Raw genomic sequence first — 24,209 nt, 5'->3', positions numbered from 1 at the left:
CTTCCTTTGCAAATTCCCAGTACTATACAGCAGGGCTGATTACAATTCCAGGCTGACTGGTAATTGAAGTAACTTATTAGCCACAAGACCAGAGGAGCATCCCAGATGCCTCTCTGAAGGATAGCTGATGGTTGGCTAAAACTCAGCTTGTCCACATTGATCAGTTTTCCAGAATACTAACTTCGTCTGAAAGCATTCGAGCAGATGATAGCAGGGGAGAAAAAAAATCCCAGATTCCTCTCTTGGGCAACACACAAGATGTAGATGCTTTGAAGATTACAAGGCATTAGCAGTACAGGACTTGTTCTCATCTTCCCAGCAGTTTTCTGTACACCTTGCTACCTTTTAGTAGGACTGAAGTACATTATATCAATGCTTTGGAGCTCCCAGTAGTAGGTAACTTTGGTTTTAGTCTGAAAAGCTGACAATGACTTTACTCCCAAGGAATGGGGGTAATCAGCATGACACCACTGACAAAGTGCAGATGTCCTTTCTTCCAATAGCAGGAGCATCAGGATCCGAAAAGCAATACCTTCAAAGTTTCTCAGAGCTTCACAAGCACTGTCTTCTGTAGTTGTGCTCAATAGTTTTATATAAATCTGTATTTCAAATAACTCACATACTGTGTATGCTAAAGAAATTCCTGTAGTGAAGCTAATACCTTTCCTATGGAAACCATAATGCTACACAAATCTTTCTGTCATTAGTACAGAGGACACTATTGGAACTATATTCTTTGCTTGAAGACAGACATGCTGACAGACAATTTATTTTTAATGGCCTATTCCTCAAGTTTTTCTCCTTTCCAGACAGTCTGAGTTTTCCCAATGATTATTAGAAAAAGTTTTAGGCAGCAACCCAGCAAGACCTGCTTATTTCTAGCATATGGGTAAATCCAGTGACCAGATCAGAGCTCTACTTCTCAAGAGATCCAGAGCAGTTTAGATGCATGATTCTCAGATAATCCTAGATCTATAGATCTATCAGTATTTAAATACAATGAATAATGGTGCCTGTTAAAGATCTCCTTAATAGATTTTTTTTTAAACTTTGTTCAGAACTGAGAAGGAATGTGCCCATAAGAATGAAGGTCATGAAAGTCATTGGATAAATCCAATAATATTCTCATGTTTAAGAGATTTTCCTTATAGGTTATAGAACCTTCATAGTAATGCTACCCTACAGAATAGCAAAAATAAGATAACAAAATAAGCAAGTTGTCCAGGTCCTCACTCTTCACCACTAGAATACAAAATACAACTGCATGTAAAGCTTCCCTGCAGATACTAAGACCCAGTTTTGGCAGTCAAGACACTGACTGCAGACAACAAATTACACTGTGAAATTTTGTTTGTTTTTTTAAGAATACTACACAACATTATGGTAGCACAAAAAGGTTTATCCATGCTCATGTTCAATAGCTCATCCAAGCAGCAAAGCATGCAAAAGATGCAGCTGAGCAAGCAGAGAAGTGAGGGAGGCCAGCTTCTGCTTCTATGCTTATATTTTCAGTCATATTATCATCAATAGACACTGGCATTGAGGGTTCTTATACTGGAGTATCAGTTTGTTGTTACTTACGCATCTATGTATAACACAGGATGATGACGTTCAGTCCAGGCACAAGAGTTCTGCAGGACACGTTCACTGTGTAGCTCCATTCATATCAACAGAATTACTTTACAGCAAAATAGTACCCACAAGTTCAGAATTGGGTCCCTCCAATTCTGCCCTTCCACTACTGTTAAATAGAACCCAATGTGATAACCAATCGATATGGTTCCCAGCTCTCCTTTCTACAGCATTGCAAGCAGGGGGGGAACACACCCAACGTTCCTCGGTTGTAATATCCACTACTCTGATCTCAGGCTTTCCAGGGCCTCTCTGGGTCATTAGATTTCCCTTCTTCAGCCTTCCATCTCACTGCTTTCACAACTCAACTTCTATGAGATACCAATCAAAGAAATTTGTCCAGGTTAAGAGCTGCACAGTAAGACTTTATGGTATTTCAAGTTTAATTAAACAGAAACTGAATCCTTAATTAAACAGAAACTGAATCCAAGAATTACACTCAAAGTAAATCTCATGCTCAAAATATTTTCACTTGAAAAAGCTTTATTAGGAAAAAGGAAAGAAAAACTGACTTATGTATTTTTGCGTATGCATGTAGTTAAGTCTGTACGGGATAAATATTTGCAGATTATTATGTCCAGTTTCTAGAATTCAGCTGAATCAAGCTAGGGATTAGTCTTTCCTATTCCCAGTAGTTCTCAGAAGAGAACAGAAAAGATTGATTTTTTTCCCCTCAAGTGCATGATTTAGAAAAAAACTAGCTCTCAAAAACAAGCCAAGACAGTTGTTCGATCACATTTCACCTGCTGCTGCATGCCAAGGAACAGAAGTGGGGGAAAGAATTCACACAGGGACTGCACAAAGGGGAAAGTGTATCAATATTTAAAGGCTCTAAGCTCAACTTGGATCTTGTAAAAATTCATTTTTAGCATTAATGGATTTCAGAGGTGGAATATATTAAATATGCTACAGAATTTCAGCGTGAGAATCTTCTATTGATAGATTTTAGGCTAAGTTGAACATAAGTCATAATTTCTGTTACAGGTGCAACATACAAAAAAAGCATTACTATGGAGATCCAATACTGAAAAATTGGCAGTAAGTAGCTAAAGACACTTACCTTAGAATTAAAAGAACCCGTGGCAATTATTAACAAAACATGTAAGAGTTTTATATTTCGACATGCAAAATTCACTTCTACATTAAGAATAGTGATAAGAGTACTTGAAAAAAAAGAATTACTTTGGTTTGAAAACAAGACTGATGTAATACAAAACATTTTTGATGTACCAGCTTCACAAGTTTGTGCTCCTGTTTTGGAAAAAACACGTTATCTGAGCTAAAGCATTGCAGTCACCTTCAATATTAGATATGTCTTCATGATGTGCTATGTAATCACCCATCATCACTTTCTTCACTTAAAGACAGCAACTATATATCAATGAGGATTTTTCGCTTGTCTGACATGCCACAGTTCTCCATTTCTCTTTTTTTTTTTTTAATGTTCTGAAAGCTTCCATTAGTTTTTATGTTTACTGAAAAACTTCTAATACTGTTGTCTTTGATTATAGAATCCAGACATAAACTAAGTCTTCCACACATGAAATTATTGGAACATCTACTAAATGAGGAGGCAGCAGAGGAAAATTAATATATGCAACACATTCTCCAAAAGGCTTTTTTTTAACGTACAAGTGTCTAACTAGAACTTGAATAAACTAAGAATAGTATCTATTTTACCTGCTGCTTTTGCTAAAACCTATCCACTTACCAGTGGCTTGTTAGGGACTCTGCATTATTCAACATGACTCAACCGTGGTTATGTTTTACAGGCTATTTCAAATATAAAATCTGCACTTAACACTGAAATGCTCCAAGAATACTGATGCATGGTATGTCTGAAGTAAATTCTCAAATTTGCACAGGGGATGTTGTTTAACAACTATAACTTTTCCAACTCTAATCACTCCAACAGCAGCCATAACCCCTTCCTTAGAACCTCTGCCAGAGACATGCACAGCTAAGATTAAGTTTGTCATCTCCAACTCGGACTTATCTAAAGTTACAGGACCAGAAAACAGATGTTTTCAGCTTTTTATAATTACAAAATTTAGGTGATGTTATTTCAAAGAAGTAAGGCCACACAAATTAAAAGCATGAAAAATAAAGACACCAATCTTTTACATTTTTTTCGAACTGTTATAGTATTAGCTCACATTTTTGGGTCATGAAAGGGAAACCAGAAGCAATCAGCTAAAATTAGGTGTGGAAGATATATTGCTATGCACAGGTGGAACCCCTCTATTGTTTCGTCCCACTCCCCATTCTCCCACCACTACCTTATCATGTGCACCAAGCACCACGTAACATTAATTCACCAAGGTAAGTATTTAGCACTGAGTTCTGCAAAGTATCTTCAGCTATCTGCAAGAGTGAATCCTCAAGTGTACTGTGATACTAACTGATCAACACAGTTGAGCCCAAAATCAAGGTGTAAAGCATTCAATTCAACATGAGCCATCAACAACACTACAATTCCAACTTAAAAGATTAGGAGCAGCTGCTGCACTCTCTGTATTCCACAGAACTCCTCATTCAGCTACATAACTGGAGGTAGCAGGTGGTAAAAAGATGATGATAGTTTCCTTTTTTATCTAGGGATATTAAAATATGCCTGACAAAGTTGATTGGTTATTTCTTTTCTATGTTGGCAGAGGTCAGGCAAAAAGAGGGGAGGGAGGAGTTTCATTCTATGTCAACCCATGTTTGATCAGGGCTTTTCATTCTAGTGTGTCCTTAGACTGAGCTGCATGGCAAGATGCATACAAAATGGCTCATATTCCTGATGGTGTCATCCTTGACCCCTCATGCTTTATGAGTATGACTAACTTCTTATTTGAGGAACAGATCCATCTTAATGGCCAGTATTCTGTAGAGTCAGAAAGTCTCCCATCCCCACACACTCTTTAAAGACAAACACAGAGTCCTCAAGGGTCTTAAAATAGACTCCACAACCCCATCTATCCAACCAAAGCGCTTTCTAGCATTGAGACAGTAGGAGACTCCAGTAACATTTTCATAGTTACATGCGACTAATGATGCCTCTACCATCACTGGGTCTGTCTGTCAATAGACCTTTGATTGGTGTTCACAGTGGAGACTGTTGATTAGATAAATCTGCCAACACTTCAACATAATAAGAGAACAGATTGTCAATAAAAAAAGTTTCTCCTTATCTTAATCCATATCATGAAGACTAATACAACCTCAAATCTTCCTAGACTGTTCAATCCTAGCAGCTTCTCAGTTTGTTACCCTGTCTGTCTTTTTTAATCTGTACCCATTTTCTCATCTGTAGAAGTCCAGTTTCTCTAGAAGTTAACTCTCTGGAGTTAAGACCCAGAGATTAACTTTTAATTTTTAGGTATCACTGCAAAAATATATACCTCTGTATTCAGTTTTCCAGACTTCCAGTTTTCACTTCTCAAGTAGTTAACAGAAGACCTCAAAACAGGAGCACCACATTTACTTATGAGAAAGCTTAAAAATTATGAAAATAATTGCTTGCCCTACTATTCCTCACTTGATTATAGCCTCCATCTCCTAAACAGCAGGGACAGCTGTTCACTCCTGTCCTCCCACCACCACCTCAGAAGTCTTCAATCTGAAACTGGGCAACAGAGTCAAGATTCAGCAAGTGGAAGTGGGTGGGGCAGATCTGTCACCTTTTCCCTTTCATACCCTCCCTTTGATGGCGAAAGGAATACTTAGCCTCTAACTTATTTAATGATTCCCCCCCCACCCCGTGATCCTGTCTATCACTTGAAGTGAAGTTTCGGCACTCTACAGTGTTTGCAAAGCTGGCATGTGGGAAAGTGAGAAGAGATGCTTTGGTCAATGACATTTTCTTCCAGTTCAGTTCCCACATTACCTTTTCTTCATACTTCTTGGCTAAAGTTTGGGAAAAAGTTGAATGTATAAAATCCTCGAAGTGCATATGCTACCAAGATCAGAAAGGAATTAAAATAAGCCTTCAAGTACTTTAAAATAGGCGATTCCCTCTATACTTTCTTGGAATACACTAGTTACCATCTTTCAGCATTTTCTGTACCCTATACTCTTTAGCTCTTATTTCTTTTTCCTGTTAGGTTTCTTCTCTAGCAGCCACTTTTGCTTCCGTAGATCTGTGCTAAGATAAGTATAAGAGGAAGGACAGGGTTTTACTTTCTTGTTACAATTAGTTTGGCATTTAGTGTATATACTGAGGCAGGGGTTGTCAACTGAAGCTGTGAAGTAGGCAGCTGACCCTCTGAAAGGGACTCAAAAGGTGGGGTATGGAAACCATCAGCATGCCTTCTCCCTAACCCATATACACAGCCTATCAACTGCAAGCAGATCAAGCTGAAGAGATATGGTTGCACAATGAGTTCTTGCTAAAGCAGCACTTTTAACATCATATAGGATCTACTGAATCAAAACCAGCTGTCATAGGCATCCATTTTCTCATGTTTCAGAATAAGAATCAAAGACTTGCCTAAAAAGCAGCGGGATCTAATAAGACTTTATCTATGCACTTGACATTCTTGAAATTAGCTAAAACCCCTGCTTTTTTAAAGCAATGAAAACATACCAAGTTTTAAAAATAAAACACAAAAGCCTTTTTGGAGTCTAAAAATCCTACAGTAATAGATGTACATGTATTCCTTTGTACAGCTATATGATATGCATTTCAGTAAGTCTATGTCGGCTTTGTAAACAAGATAGAACTAGCTCTGACTAATTGGTGTGACTGCAGTCCTACACACAGGCCAGGGCCAAGCTGTTCTTTTCGTTGAAGATGGGAAGGGAGGAAAAAAAAAAGTTGAGATCTAGGCACATTTTTCTCACTTCTTATCGGTTAAACCCAGCCTTTCATCCCAGAAAAGGCCAGTTCATTTTTGCCTCTTACTGAAAGTCCTTGAATCCTTCTACCTACACTGCTGTTGGACATTTAAAGGAAAATCCCACGGTTGAAGCGCTTGCCCTTAGGGCATATATAGTAAGCCATTTCATTATTCATCCTGCCCTCTCATGGTCCTTTCAGCCAATTAACTGAAGTCACAATTTAAAAGCAGGTGCTGAAGCTGTTAGGTACTACTCAGCACCTTTGGTATTATATTCACTACGAATAGAGGTATCCAAAAAAAATCATCTGTCCCTGTATCATTGCATTCAAAACCAGAAGTAGTAAAAAAGTCACGTTAACATGGCTTGAAGACTATCTTGTCCAGCTTCCAGATGTTTCTAAATACCAAGCAACATTGGCTCTGTTTTCTTCCTCTGATCTAGCAAGAGCCTCTTCTATCCCGTCTTTAGTTTGCACCCCTTGCTTTAGCCATAGAGAATCTTTATCTAAGTTGTCGTGTTTCTGGACAGGCATCACAAAAGGCACATTGTTTGTCTCTGTAAATTTAGAGGAACTACTTTTAATTCAGATTGAAATAAGAAACCTATTTCCAGGGTCTAAAAACTTCAATTGTGCTTTACTCAGAGCTTCAGAATGTGTAAGAAATTTTAAAAGGAAAAAAAGCGTAACTATTTTCCTTCTTCTGGGTTGAGTTCCCAATGCTATAAAAAAAAGAAACTAAGTTTTCTTACTCCTGTAATCCTAACCAACTAATCTTCCTGTCTCAGGAAACAAAAACCACCAGCTGTTCATTTTCTATTGAGGTTCTGCATCTTTCTTCAGGTTAAGAGGTCCAGTCAGCCAAGTGTGGCAGAAAGCTCATCAGAAGCAGAGTATTTTGAACCCACAAAAAAGAAACCATTCCCTTAAAGGAGGACCATACAGAAGTAGAAAAGTGGAAGAAGATGGTCTGAGCAGATGAAAGTCTTAAGCAAGGCATTTAGACATCTGCTTGAAGCAATATGCATACTCTGATCTATACACACTTAAGTAACTGTTTAAAAGTTAAAAACCAGAAGTTTTCTTAACCCACTAAAATTATTTAAACAAGTCTCTGACTGTGCAGAAACACAGAAAACTTAACTTCTGCAAGAGAACTAACATCGTCTTCATTGCTAGAACTCAGCAATGAGACAGCTCCCATCAGGGTGCATTATACTGCATGGAAACTAGTAATCCAGCCTCTGGAGGCAGATCATCTCCCCTTGGATTCACTGCGATCTCCTGAGTTCTGGTGAGCTAGAACACTAGGACTTGAGATGCCACAACTGCATACAAAGAACTTGAGTCTGAGGTGAAAACACTATCAAGGCTGCTGTTAACTAAATCACATAGACACAACTGGAAAATAATGCTTACCAGGCCACAATAATATTCCCCTCTTCCATCAGATTTCCAGATATCCAGTAACTCCTTTGATACTCAAAGATACAGGCTTTGCATCTCCCATTCAGTCAAGAAGGATGAATTGCCAACTCTAAACGCTAGTATCAAATGCTGCCTATTTGATAGGCAGATTTTTTCAAATTTTTTTTCAAATTTTCAGATTTTTCAAAAAAACAGATCTTTTCATCTGTCCTACAAGTACCTCTAATAGCAATGAGATATTCAAATGATATCAAATGCTGATATTGATGCTGAAACAGGCAAGCTAGAAAAAAAGATCTTCTGGGAAGATTCACGTAGAAGTGTATGATTTTTCTAGTTAATTTTTGCACATACTGAGAAGCATAGCAACCACTTACAGGCAGTTTTTGATCCAATTTTTAGGTCTCAAAAGCTGTACATAGGCAAGCTCACAGTGCAGTTTGCTCAGCCATAGGTTTGCTTACAGCTGTTCCATGCAATGCTGAAGATAGCTTATTATGTTGAAATTAGTCTTTTAGCTTGGTTTTCTTCTTTCTTCAAACATGTTACTCCTATATCTATACCTTAAAGCCTAACTATATTCCTGATGGCATACTGCAGGTTTCACCAGTTTGCAGCAGAATCAAACCCATGGACCTAATCAGTTTCTTGCTCTGAGACTTTAGTTTGATCTGTACAGCTTGTGACTAGAGACCTCAGGAGTACATTTTGCACAACCCACCCCCACTTTAGCACAAATTGTTTGTCTTGCTACCCCTAAAGGCAAATGAGAGAAATACAGTGAGAAAGCTCAACAACTTTCCCTTTTCTTAGCAATACCTCCTTCTGTCAAGAATTACACCAGAATTTGCTTACTTACATCTAGCGAATCCTCATTGACCAGGATGAGAGACATGCTCTGTGAAATGAGTCTGCAAGAGTACCCTGCAAGAGAAAAAAAAAAAAAGACACAAGGATTTGCTTTTTGGAAGAATATTAGGAAGAAATCTCAAGACAGAAAAAAGCTTCTTATTTTCATAATAGTGAAAGCCAGTGACTGCAGTACCACTCAATGCCACTGAAGTAGCAGTTCCTCTGCCACACGATTGTCACTGACATGAGACAAAGTCATATCCAGGATACATATACTTGGCATTTACAGAATAAACAGACAGAATAAGTGGTTTAATTTGAACTCGTATTAACAGCAAGAGACAAATGCAAACTCGCATCAGACTGACCCCATTGTATTATCCTAAAAGCTCATGCAAATTCTCTTGGGATTGGCACAGTCACATAGCTTCATAAAACAGCAGAGAATTCATTTATTTGAAGCGCATACCTTTTATTGCTGATCTAAGTTACATAGGAAGAGGAAATACAATAGAATTCTTTTGTATTTCTACTGTGCTTTTATATAGGAATGAATCACAGCAAGTTTAAGAAATTGCTGTCATAAAATGAGGCCTCAGGAAGTCTTTTACTTTCTTAAATGGAGACTGGAGGCTACTGCAGTATAAGAGTAACATCCCAGTGATGAACCACTGCAAGACTGACAGGTTCAAGAGCAGAACAGCATAGCCAATGTAAAAAGATTAAGTGTCTCTCTCCATATCTCACAACAGCAAGAGAACAACCAAGGCATGAATTTATTTTCTGTGGGATTCTTGGTTCCTTAGGAAGGCCACACTGGCTCATCAATTGCAATGCAAATCATTTCCTCAGGCTACAGAATTTTTATAATTGGGCAAGTTTTATAGGTATAATCCAAGGTTAACATGCCTGCGTGAACAACTTCTGTCAAGAAAGCAAATCCCTCATCTTCCTTTGTGGAAGGCATGCTTATATCACATACCAGTCACTTTCAGGCAGCAGGTTTGATTAACTGCAGAAGTTTTGTTTCTTTTCCATTTTCACAGCTGTATGGAATATGAGCATCACATGCAGCCTTGCAGATGCATTATCATCTTATTTGTGTTAACAAGCTAAGGTTTACTTTCTGCTTTAGAGAACAATACAGAATGACATTGAACTCACACACACCTGTTGGGAAAAGGATGAAATATATTCTAACGAAGTGCAGCCTACAACATGAAAGCTTTGCAGATAGCTTCTGATTCTGCCTGTGAACAAGTCTTAGGTGGCAGTACAGAACTGAGTAATGAAGCTTCAACAGGTATAGACAAAACACTGACATGGGGAAAAAAGTCAGTTTGCCATTTTTAAAAGTCAGGTCCAGGCTGAAGAATCACTTCCTTATTTTTACTGAGGAGAAAAAGAGGCTGTTACAAACTTAAGTACTTCCCTCCATGTCAGGGTTATTCTTTCCCCAGGGAATGGTAACAGCTTTGTCCATTAGGCTGTTACAAATTCAGTATAACTACTTCAAAAGGATTTTCTAGTAGCATTTGATTAGAACAGCAGCTGCAATAGCAGGCTGTAATTTCTAAACCACTGCTCACTATTCCATTTTACCTCTTTCAAAAGATGCCACTCGAGAAGTGGAGCTGGAAAAAAAAAAACTGTGGAAAACAGAGTTGCTCTGCTGTGCATTCTGGAAGTCATGGAGTCAGAAGACCTAATCCTGCAATTGAGGTCATTTTGTGTCTTATCACATTAAACAGGAAGGAGATCAAGATTGGAATAGGAGGATAGAAGTCAAGCCTAACAACAGTTTATAGGAGATCTACACATTATGTACAATTTCAGGACTATGAAGTTAAAATCTAGCACTAGTATAAAACAAAGTAACTGGCAACTGTAAGATAAGTGACATTTGTAGTCATATTTTAAAGTTTTGTAATGGTTTTAATAGTTTTATAATAGTTATTACTGGCAGTACTAACATGGCAAGCAAGAAATACACTAAGATCAGGGCATATTTTTGTCTATGCTTCTGAGTAGAATAAGATCAACTGCTGGTTCAAAGCCAGGTATAAAATGTCAATCCACACCTGTAAGTTGATATCTAGCTCTTTAATTTAAAAGTCTGAAAGTCCATGAAGCCAATGAATCGGGTACTTCTGGGACTTACTTCCCTTCAAGTGTCCTGGGAGAAAGATTGCTTGAACCAGAGTTCAGGATCATAGCCCACAGGCATATTCATACTGCAGGCATACAGAATCCAGCATCTGAGCCCATAATGGTTATGCTCTGTGTTTAGAGAGGGCACATATGCCCTGCTTAAACTTCGCATAGGGATACAGGCAAGCATGCTGGCATTGCTTCCATTCCCTCAACTGAAAAATCATGGCTCACCATAACAGAAGTATCCTTACCTCTAAATTGGAGAGATATGGGTTTGATGGATGGACTGTTTGATGGATGAGGAATTGGCTGGATGGCCACATCCAAAGAGTTACAGTCAATGGCTCAACATCCAAGTGGAAACCCGTAATGAGTAATGTCCCTCAGGGGTCAGCCTGGGACCAATACCCATTTAGTATCCTCATCCATGACAGACGGTGGGATTGAGTGCACCCTCAGCAAGTCTGCAGACAACACCAAGCTGAATGGTGCAGTTGATATGCTAGAGGGAAGGGATGCCACTCAGAGTGACCTTGACAGGCTTGAGGACTAGGCCTGTGAGAACCTCATGAAGTTCAACAAGGCCAAGTGCAAAGTCACAGAATCATAGAATAGTTTGGGTTGGAAGGGACCTCTAAAAGTCATCTAGTCCAACCCCCCTGCCATGGGCAGGGACATCTTCAACTAGACCACGTTGCTCAGAGCCCCGTCCAACCTGACCTTGAATGGCCTGCATCTGTGTTGTGGCAATCCCAAATACCAATCAGTACAGACTGGGCGATGAGAGCAGCCCTACTGAGAAGTACCTGGGGATACTGGTAGATAAAAAATTGGACATAAGACCCCACCTGGAATACTGCATCCAGCTCGGGGGCCCCCAGCACAAGACAGACAGACCTGTTAGAGCGGATCCAGAGGGCCACAAAAGCGATCAGAGGGCTGGAACATCTCTCCTGTGAAAAAAGGCTGAGAGAGTTGGGGTTGTTCAGCCTGAAGAAAAGGCTCCAGGGAGACCTTTCAGTATATAAAGGGGGCTTATAAGAAAGACTGAGAAAGACTTTTTACCCATGCTGTAGTGACAGGACAAGGGGCAATGGTTTTAAACTGAAAGAGGGTGGGTTTAGACTGAACATAAGGAAGAGATCTTTCACAATGAGGGTGCTGAGACACTGGAACAGGTTGCCCAGAGAAGCTGTGGATGCCCCATCCCTGGAAGTGTTCAAGGTCAGGCTGGATGGGGCTTTGAGCAAACCTGATCTAGTGAAAGATGTCCCCGCCCATGGCAGGAAGATTGGACTATGTCTTCAAACGTCCCTTCCAACCCAAACCATTCTATGATTGTAAGGCAGTGCTCACAGCTATGAATGCATACTCTAGGTAAGAGCACTTATCAATCCCTACAGTTGAGCTTCCTTGTTCAAGGGAGGGATGCAGTTCAGTAAACACTACACTCCCGTTCCTAGAAAACAACCTGTTACTAAGGAAGTTATTCAATGGAAATACATCAGTTCTGATTTTCTGGGAGCCTGCTGAGCATCAGAATGGTAGTAAATAGAAGTCCGCCGTGTTTGGGGTTTTTTTGCCTCACTGAAAGGCAAAGAAGATCCAGAGTCTGCAGATTGTTTTAAGAGAAGGATGAAGCTACAAGAACACTGTTAAGCCTTCTAGAGTTGTTTGCAGACACTGGCTCAGGACAGTTTCAGCTGATAAAAACTGAAGACCATATGTCATGCTCAAAGATGTTTCTGAACCAGGAACTCCTATTTTCTATAGGTAGAGGGTTCAAATGGTTGATCAGTATTAAAGCTTATCAGGAACACACTCCTCACCTGCAGCACTATCAGCTGACACATGGCTGAGTGGAAGGCATACAACCACCCCACAGCAAGGTCAATCATTACCCTTCAGAGAAGTCAAGAATGCAATCAAGAGACAACAGACACACAAATTCTGAAGGCCAAAGATTCAAGAGGAAGCTGGAAGAACAAAGCACTCCAACTCCTTGGGGCAGCTGCCAAGAGCTCAAATATCCTTCAATACATATGCATAGCCATACAGCAAGCAAGAGTCCATAAGCACAATGAGAAAGTGAAAATACTTTTTACTCCCCAGATAGTATATTTACACCTGAAGCGAAGTGTACATGTGGATTGGGTTTTAAATTGAATGTTCATTAGTTTTAATAGGTTACATACAAAAACTGGAAGGGTGCCACGTGTTTGTACTTTCAAGCCAACTTGAACATGAAGCTAATTAAGGTCCAGAGTTTGTCTACCAAATTGTACACTGAAAGTGATAATTTAGAAGTTGTAAGGGAGATGCTTATTTTTTTCAAGTTGCTGTCATATAAAAAGTAACTTTTAGAGACAAGTTGGAGGTTAGTCTCCTCCACAGCCTCCAGAATAACCAATTGCTGTAAAGCTCATGTCCTTGTGTTCAGGCTAGCTGCTGTCAGTTAATATATCAACTTATTTCAGATATTTATGCCAAAATCTGTAGCTACTTTTTTTTAATTCGTCAAAAGATGACGCTTCCCTCGTCTCAAGTTGACTACTGCTTTTAAAGAAAGCAAGATCTGCAGGTAGTGCTTCAAACCAGATAACTAGCATTTAAGTCAATTGTCTACTTAAGCCATCCACCTTATTTCTACTACAACTGTATCAGTTCAGCAAGTTATTTTATCTCTTGGTACCAACTTTGTCAAACAAAGATACATGAACCTTGATTCAGTTTTGATAAGTAAACAAAAATTCTAGTCAGTCAAGCAGACTATATTCTGAAATTCCACTAAACCAACCAAAGCAGAAAAAATAACAAGTTGACAAAGAATAGCAAATGCACAAAGTTTTGCTAAAGGTAATGTAAGTTCAGTTACAGAGCACCACAGTTCTGCCAGGAGGAGCCTGAAATACACCCAGACCCATCTACATGCAACTATGTATGAAAAGCTTCATTGGTCACATTCTTCATATAATTAGAGAATTCTGAAGTCAACATGACCTTCAGAAGGCTAAAGAAATAGCTCCTTCAACAGAAGGCAACCTATGCTGTTAAGGATCCCCTTAAACTACACCTGTACATCTAAACATACTAATCTGCACATCTGAATGAAATTGTGGATGGCACTTTACATGGGCACGCTAGAGCGTGGAGATAAGCAGAGTGTTCTAGACTTAAGAAACAAGGTGAAAGCATCACTCAGTTTTGCGAGATGTCAGATCACCAGAGTGCCACTCTGCCTCTTTCCATCTGTGGGCATATTTACCAGTTACAGGGAGAAAAAAAATCATCAAAAAGAATACAAGAGCATCATGGCACTATATTACCAAGGATGCTATATTTGGGAGATATGTGATGTTATGGGGCAGGGGGTGCTTATATCAAGATCTGTTCCATTACTAAGTCTTTACTACTCAGTTAAGACCTGGATAGCCCTTCTCCTAGGAGGCTACTAGTGTTGTGTGAAGGGCTACGGCACGATGGTAGCATAGGCATAGCTCAAACCAGCATTTCAAGCACAGCAGCATTCTGTGACAGCACAAGGTATTGCTACCCAGGCTCCCACCTTGCAAGCATCCACAGTGAGAAAGAGGCTGAAGGATCCGAGTACTTACTAGATCTACTCATGTGGCATATCCAATGCAAGACTAGCACAATAGTCGAAGTGCTACAGAGTACAACATCTAGTTGCTATAAGATTGAAATTATAATGTGCACCTCCAGTTCAGCACAGCCTTACAGTAAAATCTTTTTTGACAAATTACAAGTAGTGTTGGGTATACAGACTGATTTTATCAGATACATTTATGATCTAAAAGGAAACCTAATGTTTAAGGGTTGCTTCTAATAATGAACCTAAACTTAGTGCTAAAAACTCTCCAGTTTTATGCTGCAAAAACAGGTAGTCAGATAAACACCTATGTCTTAAGCAAGTTACCATTCTATTACATCAGTACCCAAGCACACCCGTCATATTTAAATTTGTACTTTTCACTCACATCATCGCAAGATTTTTTTTTGCATTACAAAGAATATACTTTGTAAGTTAAGATACATCAACAAGTTTGAGATGAGGATATCCATATTGTGCCTTGATAAAACAACCCATAAACTCTGTCCATACACTCAACAGCAGCAACACACTTCCACTAACGATCACGACATACTTGACTAACAGGTGTGCCATAAGGTGACAGCAGGAACAGTTATTTAAGCATCCGCCTATTTTCACAGACAAGGTTTGCAAGAAGTTGTAAGCTATACACTTTGTATTACCATATTTCCCATCATATCCCAAACTCCATTAAAGTCTAGAAAAGGCAGTCAGTAAGAAAAGAAAAAAGCCGTTAAACAATCTGATATAATGCACAGTATAACTTAAACATTACCGTCTGGTTGAACTCTCCAGTTTCCATCAGAACAGAGTTACCTATATTCACTCCATACAAGAATTGCACTTAACCAAGAGCAGAAGCATCCCTTTTGCCTTAAAAGGCCCCCTGAATATAGCCTGACACTCAGAGCAAAGACTTCACTCCAGAACACCCCCTTCTCCAAAATGAAGGCTACCACATGCCCATCTGCTACCAAGGAACCATTCTATAAAAAGCAGGCCTGTTTTTGTTTAAACCCCACACAGCAAACCTAGTATGTAACCTGCCACATATCAAACAAATTCAGCATAACCAGAAAGATGGGTACCTATATTGACAGCTGTTTCCTGTTTGTCCCCTGTCAGAATCCATATCTTAATTTCTGCCTTCATTAGTGTGGCTATTGTTTCTGGAACACCTGCTTGCAGGCGGTCTTCAATGGCTGTAGCTCCAAGAAGCAGTAAATCCTGGAAAAAAGAATTTGAGGGATTATTTTCTTAAGATAAACCTTTGTTTGGAACACACTCAAAAAGGAATTAAAGACAGCATGTTGCGCCTCATTGCTAATACAACATTTTGACAAGCAATATACACTACAGAGTTTCTCGTGTGGCTATTCTACTTCCTCTGCATACAATCCTCATTTCAAGATGTACAGAATGGAACAGAGTGTATCTGATCAGAAAGATGGCAATGGTTCAAGAGCAATTAATTGAAGTTATACAACTCCAAAGCTAGCCTATGGATGAACATATATACTAGAGCATTCACTAATCACCATAGCAACACGATGAGTGGTCACAGTTTATATATTCTTAAGCTCGCAAAAAAAGTCACCTGGCATCACATCATTTAGACTAATTTCCCTCCCATAAAATGTACATACAGACTGGATACAATCACTCAAAGCAAAAATTGAAACTGTTTATGGATATAATCATTACATTTATGTAATACAAGTGGTATGAACATTAATCAATCCAAGTATCTTAGTCCACATACAGATGTCTGCCAGAAAAACATCTCATACAACAAATTTAATACTACAAGAGTTAGCCATAGTCTTGGGCAATTCTAAAGCAATTGCTTGAAGAGATTTGGCCATGTTACAGGGGAAAAAAAAAAAGGTCAGGCAGACAAAAACACCCAAGAAATAAACCTTGTCAAAAGGCACACTCAGCAGAATTTTAACTTTAAAAGCATTTTAATGATTCCTTAGACATATAAAGATGTTCAGTTTAAATAAATTTATACAAATTGAGTTTAGTTATACTGTATCATTTCAGGAATTGCACAGAAAAAAGTAACAGCTTCTAGTCTTTGTAGGGACTAAAATTATTCAAAACAAGTGAAAACAGATGAAGTGAACAGAAGTAGTTAGGAGAGTTGGTGTTGTTCAGCCTGGAGAAGACAAGGGCTACAGGGGGACCTTATTGTGGCCTTTCTACATATAAAGGGGGCTTATAAGAAAGATGGAGAAAGACTGTTTACCAAGGCCTACAGTGAAAGGACAAGGGGCAAAGGTTTTAAACTGAAAGAGGATAGATTTAGATTGAACATAAAAGATTTTTTTTTTTTATTACAATGAGGGTGCTGAGACACTGGAACAGGTTGCCCAGAGAAGCTGTGGATGCCCCATCCCTGGAAGTGTTCAAGGTCAGGCTGGATGGGGCTTTGAGCAAACCTGATCTAGTGAAAGATGTCCCTGCCCATGGCAGGAAGATTGGACTACGTCTTCAAACGTCCCTTCCAACCCAAACCATCCTATGATTCTATGAAGAGGGCATGAGAGCAGCTCCGGCTTGTATGCATCTAGGCATGCATAGGGAACAGAAGGGGAAGTGCTTATTCATACAGATGTGTAGGCTGGCATTAGTTACGGGTCTTGGTAAAGCTTGAGTTTTGTTATGAGATATTCAGCTGGTAAAGGTAGTAGAATCAACTCCCATAAGTCATTTGCTTCAGTACCCTATAGCCTCCTGATGAAACATTAGCCCTGCTGATGCTAACAACACTCGAAGGTTACAAATGGAATCCAAGTGTGCAACTGTAGATTGTCTTTTATTCCCGAAATCACTTATTAAGCAGTTAAACATGACAGCACAGGGATCAGCGTGGCTGAGCTACCTGAGCAGGGGAGTTACTATTGCACCTGCTGAAGCCCTCTCAGCCAGTGTACAGGTGGAGAAGGTAACCAGTTCAAGTTTCTCTCCACACAGCTCCTGTACTATGATCCAGTGACCTCACTCAGACTAACAAAGTAGCTCTCCCACTCTCGTTTGAGCCCTTAGATGAAAAATCAGCCTGTTAAAATACACTATATGTTACAGCCACAAGCCAGTTTAGAAAGGAGTGACTACAGACCAGAGAATTTAACCTGGGAAATACCAGTGCTAAGAAAAAAAAAAAAGAATTTAAGTTTCAAGTGCAATTCCCTGCTCTCCGTGGTATGACCGGCAAGCAAACGTTAACAGGAAAGGAATACAGTGGATGTTTCCTACCAGTATGGCACTAAGTCCAGAACTCCAATTCTACAACCCACTCGTGGGTCCCCTTTTTTCAAGATATTAAATTGTGAAAAGAGGCAGAAGGTAGATGGCCAAAAATGATCTACGCTTTGAGAACACATTTTAAAGAGAATCAATCCATGTTCATTTTTCACCTCAGTGAAACAGAAGAGTACAAGAGCACAGTGCAGGAAGCAGAAAGCTGAAAGGAGCTATACAAACCTACAGAATCAAGGATTAGATAACCACACTGCTAGTGACCAACCAACACAAAAGACGACTTTAGGTGTTAGTTTGAAAAGCAAGATCCAATCTTCAGCTATTACTTAAAGAGTTAGAGCTTTTCCGTTGCGCTATGAAAGTTAGCTCCCATCCTAGTCTCAACCTCCTTCCCTCTTCTGCCCCAACTAACTTAAATAACCAACAGTGCTCTAAGTTGCATTGTTAATATTAATTAAAAAAAACTTGAAGTTCAAAGAGCGTTTTAAAGAAACCACTAAATAAAATGAGAGTGAAATAACTGGAGCAAGGAGAAAAAGCATGAATAAGTGTAGGTGAGAAGTGGGACTACCAGCATTTCAGAAAGCGGTAAGACCAACAAGTATCACAGAAACACTGGCCTCTAGTGTCGACATTTTAACATTTCATTCAGTGTGGTATTAGAGAGTTTCAAACTGGTTCTCTGATACCTACTTTCCCCTTCCAGAATTATGAACTCTGCAATTTGTACGGAAAGCAGTTTTGCATCTTTTTTCAGTCCATGTGACTACAGGCCCTGGTGAGCACTTTGTTTTGTCTACAGTGTCTACAACAGCCTTCAGAAAACCTGAACTGTGACTGCTGTATGAAAAGGAACAAGTTTCTCTTCATATACCAGTAATGAGAACTTGGTGCAACACAACAGTTTTATACATTATCTTTATCAAGTTACATCAACCCTACACAAGATAGCAAGATAAAAAGAATGTGAGAAAAGAGTTATAAGTAGCAATGACCTTTTATACGTAAGTTAGTCTCAGATCTACGAACTAAAAACTTGAGAGGTCTACGGACTGAACAGGTTGCCAGCTAGGAATACCTTTTCAGTTTTTCATGAATGAAATTAACAGTTTCTTTTACTGTATAAAGCCCAAATTCCATGGGAAGACACATATATGGGAATCTGTATCTGATCATCAAAAAAGTATGCGTCTTACCTTTTCAATGATCTCATAGCATTCCTCCAGCTTCTGAGTTCTGTCTTTCAGAACTGTACTGATTTCATTGTAGACATTCAACCACTCTCTGTAAGAGTTTTCTGACAGGTCTGCATAAGCAATGCACAAAGTCCTCAGACCTACAAAACAGAAGACAGCCATTACACACAGTAAAGTTACACTGAGTATCAGCAAATTATTAATGCCCTAATGAATGCTACAGTCTAACCCTCTCACTGGAGCCAACAGGAGCTTTTAACGCACACTTAAACTCTGGATTCCAGAACATCTCCCTGTACATTTTTAAAGCATTCGGATTTTCACAAATGTAAAACAAGAGCCTGGCTCATTTAGGTTACTAATGTTGGTGCAAATCAAAGGAGAGCCTAATAGGCACAAACTTCCCCCTAGTTTTCAGTATTGCAATCTAGTCATACTGGAGCAACAAAAGGGTCATCTTTAATCTTTTTAGTTTAAGTATGAACGCAAGCTTGGCTTTCATTATTTTTAAAAAGATCAAATTAAACAAAGAACTGGCTACACACTGTGATTGGAGATATTACTTACTCAAACATACTGCACAGCCCACGTTTCCTTTTAGAAAGACTGTTTTCTTCTTCAGTGTATGCACATAAAACTCACATTAAAAATGAGAGTTACACATGCACAAAAGAGTAGAGAATAGGGCCCATGAAGCATGAAAACCATTTTATTAGACCACTGACAAAAATTAACATACAGAAGTAATGATTTTTTTTTCCTGGCATAAGTCAAGCAGAAAGGAACGTGTGCCACAAAATACAAAAGTTTAGTTACTGAGAATGTAGGAGTCTGCAAAAAAATTTTTTTTTTTTTTTTTAAAAGCTGAATAAATAGCGTTTTCAGATTTAGGGAGAAAACCACTGGTTCATGGTTTTACTATAACGCAAATATTTTCTGCTACTGCAGAAGAGGGAACACCACCAGGTACTTCCCTGTGAATGGAGGTGTTACATCAGTCGTAAAGACCTTAGAGACCATTTCAGATCGTCTTTGATGTCTTGGTCTTCCAGGCTTCTCAGCATGTTCAGGTTATCATCCTGCTTCATAAAGCCAGGGACTTTGTCATTTGACTTTCACACTGGCAAAAACACCTCTAACTCCAGTGTAATCGAGCTGTTCTGGGCAATAGAACTCATGCCCTTTCCCTTCATCATGGCCACACAGAACCCCATCTTTTCCTTCCAAATTCCACTTCCCTACTGAAAGCACACAGAAGCAGGGCATAAACTGCCTTAGGCTTAAAGTTATCCTAGAGTTGTTAGTTTTCTGATTACACGCCACTTCTTAGTTTATCTCCATAACCATATCATTTGGTACTGCAAAGCTTAGACAATGCAGAACGTGCTGCAAGTTGAATTCTCATGATATGCTGTTTCTCTTACCTTCTGTTGCGAAGTATTCAAGATGGCACAGTGTTTGCTCCATATACTGGGAATCTTTTGAAAGCCTCTCAAAAATTACATTATCCTATTAAAACCAAATTCATTACAACAGAGTGAGTCTACATATGAAGTTCCCATTTGTTTATTTACAAGCTAAAGTGACATAACCTGAGTAAACTTGCTAATATCAGAACCCAAGACTATATTTACAAGTAATGTATTTGGGTTTTAGAGACTCTGGTTTGAGTAAGTAATCTGGATTGTGCCCAGTGGCAGAGATACTGCATCCACTTTAAATAACGGGGACAGAAGCACAATCTGCCCTCCTCCCCTCTTTCTATACAGGGGTCCCCATTACTGGGCAGTACAGAACACTCCTTTCTGAATTACTAAGCAGATATATTCATTTTTAGATAACATAAGTACATAGTCTTATTCAGTACACATCGTAGTCCCATACAGAAGAGCTTCTTGCAATACTTTCTAGAAAAGATTCCCATTGATGTTAAAAAATAGAAAGCAGAAACACTGAACAGGTTCTACTACAAAATTCTCTCAGAAATAACCTTCCTCCTGCAGCAACTTTCTTCATCACTAAATAAAAGGACAATTGAAAAGGCACAGATAACAGCTAAAAATCAAAATGCAGCAGCACTATCACCTACATATCTAGAATCTCTGGATTTTATTCTGCAACTACTAGAAGCTGCTACATACACCTAAAATACACAAACCCTGCTCTTGCTCAGATATGTACTCTTCAGCTAAGTAAACAGGCCTACATTTATCACTGATTAGAGATAGGCATACAAAACAAGTAATTTATGATGGATGTGACAGGATGGGAGATGACTGTCAGAATGTGGAAGAGTTCACATAGAATAGACAGTTAACTTACAGTTTAGATAAGTGGTGGATGCAGCAGAAGATACAAGACAAAACACCAGATCACACTACTTACTACAACCCTTTTGCTCTGTTAGACATCTGAGTCCACTCATACAGAAGATGGCATGAGATTTTTTACTGTGAACTCTCCTGTTCTCCTTCCCTTCCAGTGCCATAGTCCAAGAAACAGTGTGAACACAGGCATGGTATGAGCAACAAGCAGTTGCAGATCTGTGTGATTCTACTAGGCATACAACTTTGAAATAGTGCACAATAGCAGTGGGCTTAATCCACTCCCACCACACCAGAATGAAGCCAGCACATCTTTATCAAATGAGGGGAGTTAAACTGAAGCAACAGAGCAGTGCACCCAGACCTATATGTCAGGACAAATTCAAGTAAACCAGATCCTTAGAGAAGTCAGAAATAGTTTTCCCTGTTGCAAAAAGCCACCTGCATGGGTTTCCATTGAAATTAGAACCACTCTCTGGCTGCGGCCAATGCTAGTTTTGCAGCCTTTGTACTTTGATAAGTTATTGCTCTTGTCAGTGATGACAGAAGCACAACATGGTGCAAGTCACGATGACAAATACCAGCAGGTGCAGAGATGCAAGAACCAGATCAGGAGCCAACCACTTGAGAACAGATTTAGACAGCAGCATTTAGTCTAGCTCCTGAACTGCTGCTGCACAGCTGGGTGAAATCCTGCCTTTGTATAAGTAAAGGGTACTACTTCCATTAGTTTCAGGATTTCAACTGGGTAGTAGAAAGCCTAGCAATCTTCCTGCCTGCAAAAAGAGCCAGAGGAGGAATGACACTTGGCCCTAAACAGAAAGCCAACAGGTATTATGTATGAGACATGAAATGCCAGCATCAGCCACAGCTGTTGAAACAATAACTGGTAGTGTTAGTTCTCCATTAGGTAGCATAATTACTTACAGCCCCTTTGCAGTAGAGACGTAGCTGTCCCGCTGGAGTTCGAACAATCACTGACATTCTCTTCCTGTTGCTATTGGAAGAAAAGTATTTGTTTTCATTAGTCATAGTGACGACAATAAGTCCTCTTCTAGCCAGTGAATTCTCAGATGTGCTTAGTGCATCTGACATCAGGTGAGATGTAACAGTAGTCACTTAAGACCCCACAATCCTTGACAGCAAGGATAAATACTAAATTGTCCATTTCCAGGTTCAGCCCTATAGCTCCCATCGGTGAGAGCACTAAACCAGAACAGACTTGAACCCAAATGTGAGCAAGAATTTGGAAAAGAGCAAGAAATCCTCTTGAAAGAAGGGGAGTTACATCTATTCCTAGCTTTTCATTATTCCTCAAGCAAAATTGTTCTGGGGACTCGGGCTAGAAATGGAATCATTAAGGCTGAATGCATATTTATTATAGGCATAACAGACACTGAAATAACGACCCACTGACAAGGGCAGTTATTTAGCTTTCTAACTCAAAAGACCGCAGAAATGTCATAGAAAGGAATCATGATATAGACCAGCTCTTGGCCTCCCTATAGGTTCTTTATATTGGTCTAATCAGACCTACATAGTTAGGATTGCGTAGAACAAAGTCAGACCCTCCAAGCAGGGCTACATATCAAGACAGTCAAGTTTGGGATATATTTTTAAAATAAAAGGTAAACACTAGCATACTGTACACAGATGTTTAACAAAGGAAGGTAGGCAAGGATATTTTTTTTTAAAGATCAATTTTGGCATTTCACTTATCAATCTCTCCTTTAAAAGAGCCACTGGAAAAAAAAAAGCAGCTTGTAAGAGGCAGAGGCAAGCAAATCAACTCTCATCAAGAGAACCCTAAGAACACGTGGTTTCATACTCAAAAGAAGTTATCTGTAACTATAATTCTTTTCCTTAGCAAAAGGAGAACTCAGAAGCATCCTCCTTCCTCATTCCCTTCCTGCCAATATGTACAAACATATCAGAGTGTAGAGGAATCTTCCTCCTCTGACATTGCTCTTGGAAATTATAGCCCCTTTTCAGGACTCAAGAGCCATGTGTAAGAAAGTAAGCTCTTGGCATGTATGATCGGACAAAACAATCCTTTCTGAGACTTTCTAAAGAAAGTCTAGAAGGACAGCAATTAGCTGTGCCCAGAATTTCTGCAGCAAGTTAATGACACTGAGAAACTTCCTTGTGTTTTTGAAATCTAAAATTATAGGAACTCCCTCACTAGTCAAGTGGGAGATTGCTACACAAAGGGAAGAGCTAAGAGAGCTTTTTTCTGCTGCACACAGGCTACAGCTACTCTTGTCTACACACACCAGGGTACTGGTCAACTTGTCAGAAAGCCTAAAAGACTCTTCTAGTATCTTTTTAGATATTCCCACAAGTAGCCTAAGTAACTACATTCTGAATGAAAAGGGGAAACTAGTCAGGAGTAATCTTCAAAGCAAGCCAGGACACAAGAAAAGCTGCCTGTGCAAATCTTCCCAGACTTTAGTTTTACATACTCCTTTAGAGCAGAACCAGCCAACTCAGAAGGCAGAAAACAAGACTTTAAGGCTTTAAGACATAGAAAGAGTAGAAAAAACAGCAGAAAAGCCTGCTGACTAGCACCATCCAAACTGACAAAACTTTATCAAATGACAAAGAGAAAGCACCTTTTATCATCTCCAGTGATTCAGGGGCCCGATTCATCACACAAAGCTTCTTGCTACCCAAGCAGTGTCCATCCTAACTAGCCTGACAAGTTAGGAGTGCTGGCAAATCTAGTTTTTCATAGCTGGACTGGTTCTTAAAAAGGGGCACCAAAAAGCCCTCTTGTAGATTCCACCTACTCAAAACCAAGTAATTTACAGAAGCACTATAAAAGTGCAATCTCAATCTCAAAGCATGCTCTTGAAGTAGAGAAGCATCACACCAGGAAATCAGTGAGGCACAGAATGACACTTTCAGGGCAGCAACTT

At 39.4% G+C, this 24,209-nt stretch overlaps 1 protein-coding gene across 1 annotated transcript in view; it reads right to left on the bottom strand.

Moving 5' to 3' along the window:
* Nucleotides 1-24,209, bottom strand: part of ATP8A2 (ATPase, aminophospholipid transporter, class I, type 8A, member 2) — a 277,748-nt gene that overhangs the window by 226,572 nt on the left and 26,967 nt on the right. Inside the window, exons 14-18 of the mRNA XM_009327758.1 lie at nt 22,219-22,288; nt 20,392-20,476; nt 18,968-19,107; nt 15,593-15,731; nt 8,745-8,809 (exon numbers count right to left, since the gene is read on the bottom strand). Of these exons, the coding sequence (XP_009326033.1) occupies nt 8,745-8,809; nt 15,593-15,731; nt 18,968-19,107; nt 20,392-20,476; nt 22,219-22,288 (499 nt within the window). The remainder of the gene's footprint in view (nt 1-8,744; nt 8,810-15,592; nt 15,732-18,967; nt 19,108-20,391; nt 20,477-22,218; nt 22,289-24,209) is intronic.

This window comes from Pygoscelis adeliae, unplaced genomic scaffold (assembly GCF_000699105.1).
Source record: "Pygoscelis adeliae isolate BGI_AS28 unplaced genomic scaffold, ASM69910v1 Scaffold14, whole genome shotgun sequence".
Taxonomy (NCBI): domain Eukaryota; kingdom Metazoa; phylum Chordata; class Aves; order Sphenisciformes; family Spheniscidae; genus Pygoscelis; species Pygoscelis adeliae.
Note: the sequence above shows the minus strand (reverse complement) of the source record. Positions and strands in the feature narration are given on the sequence as shown.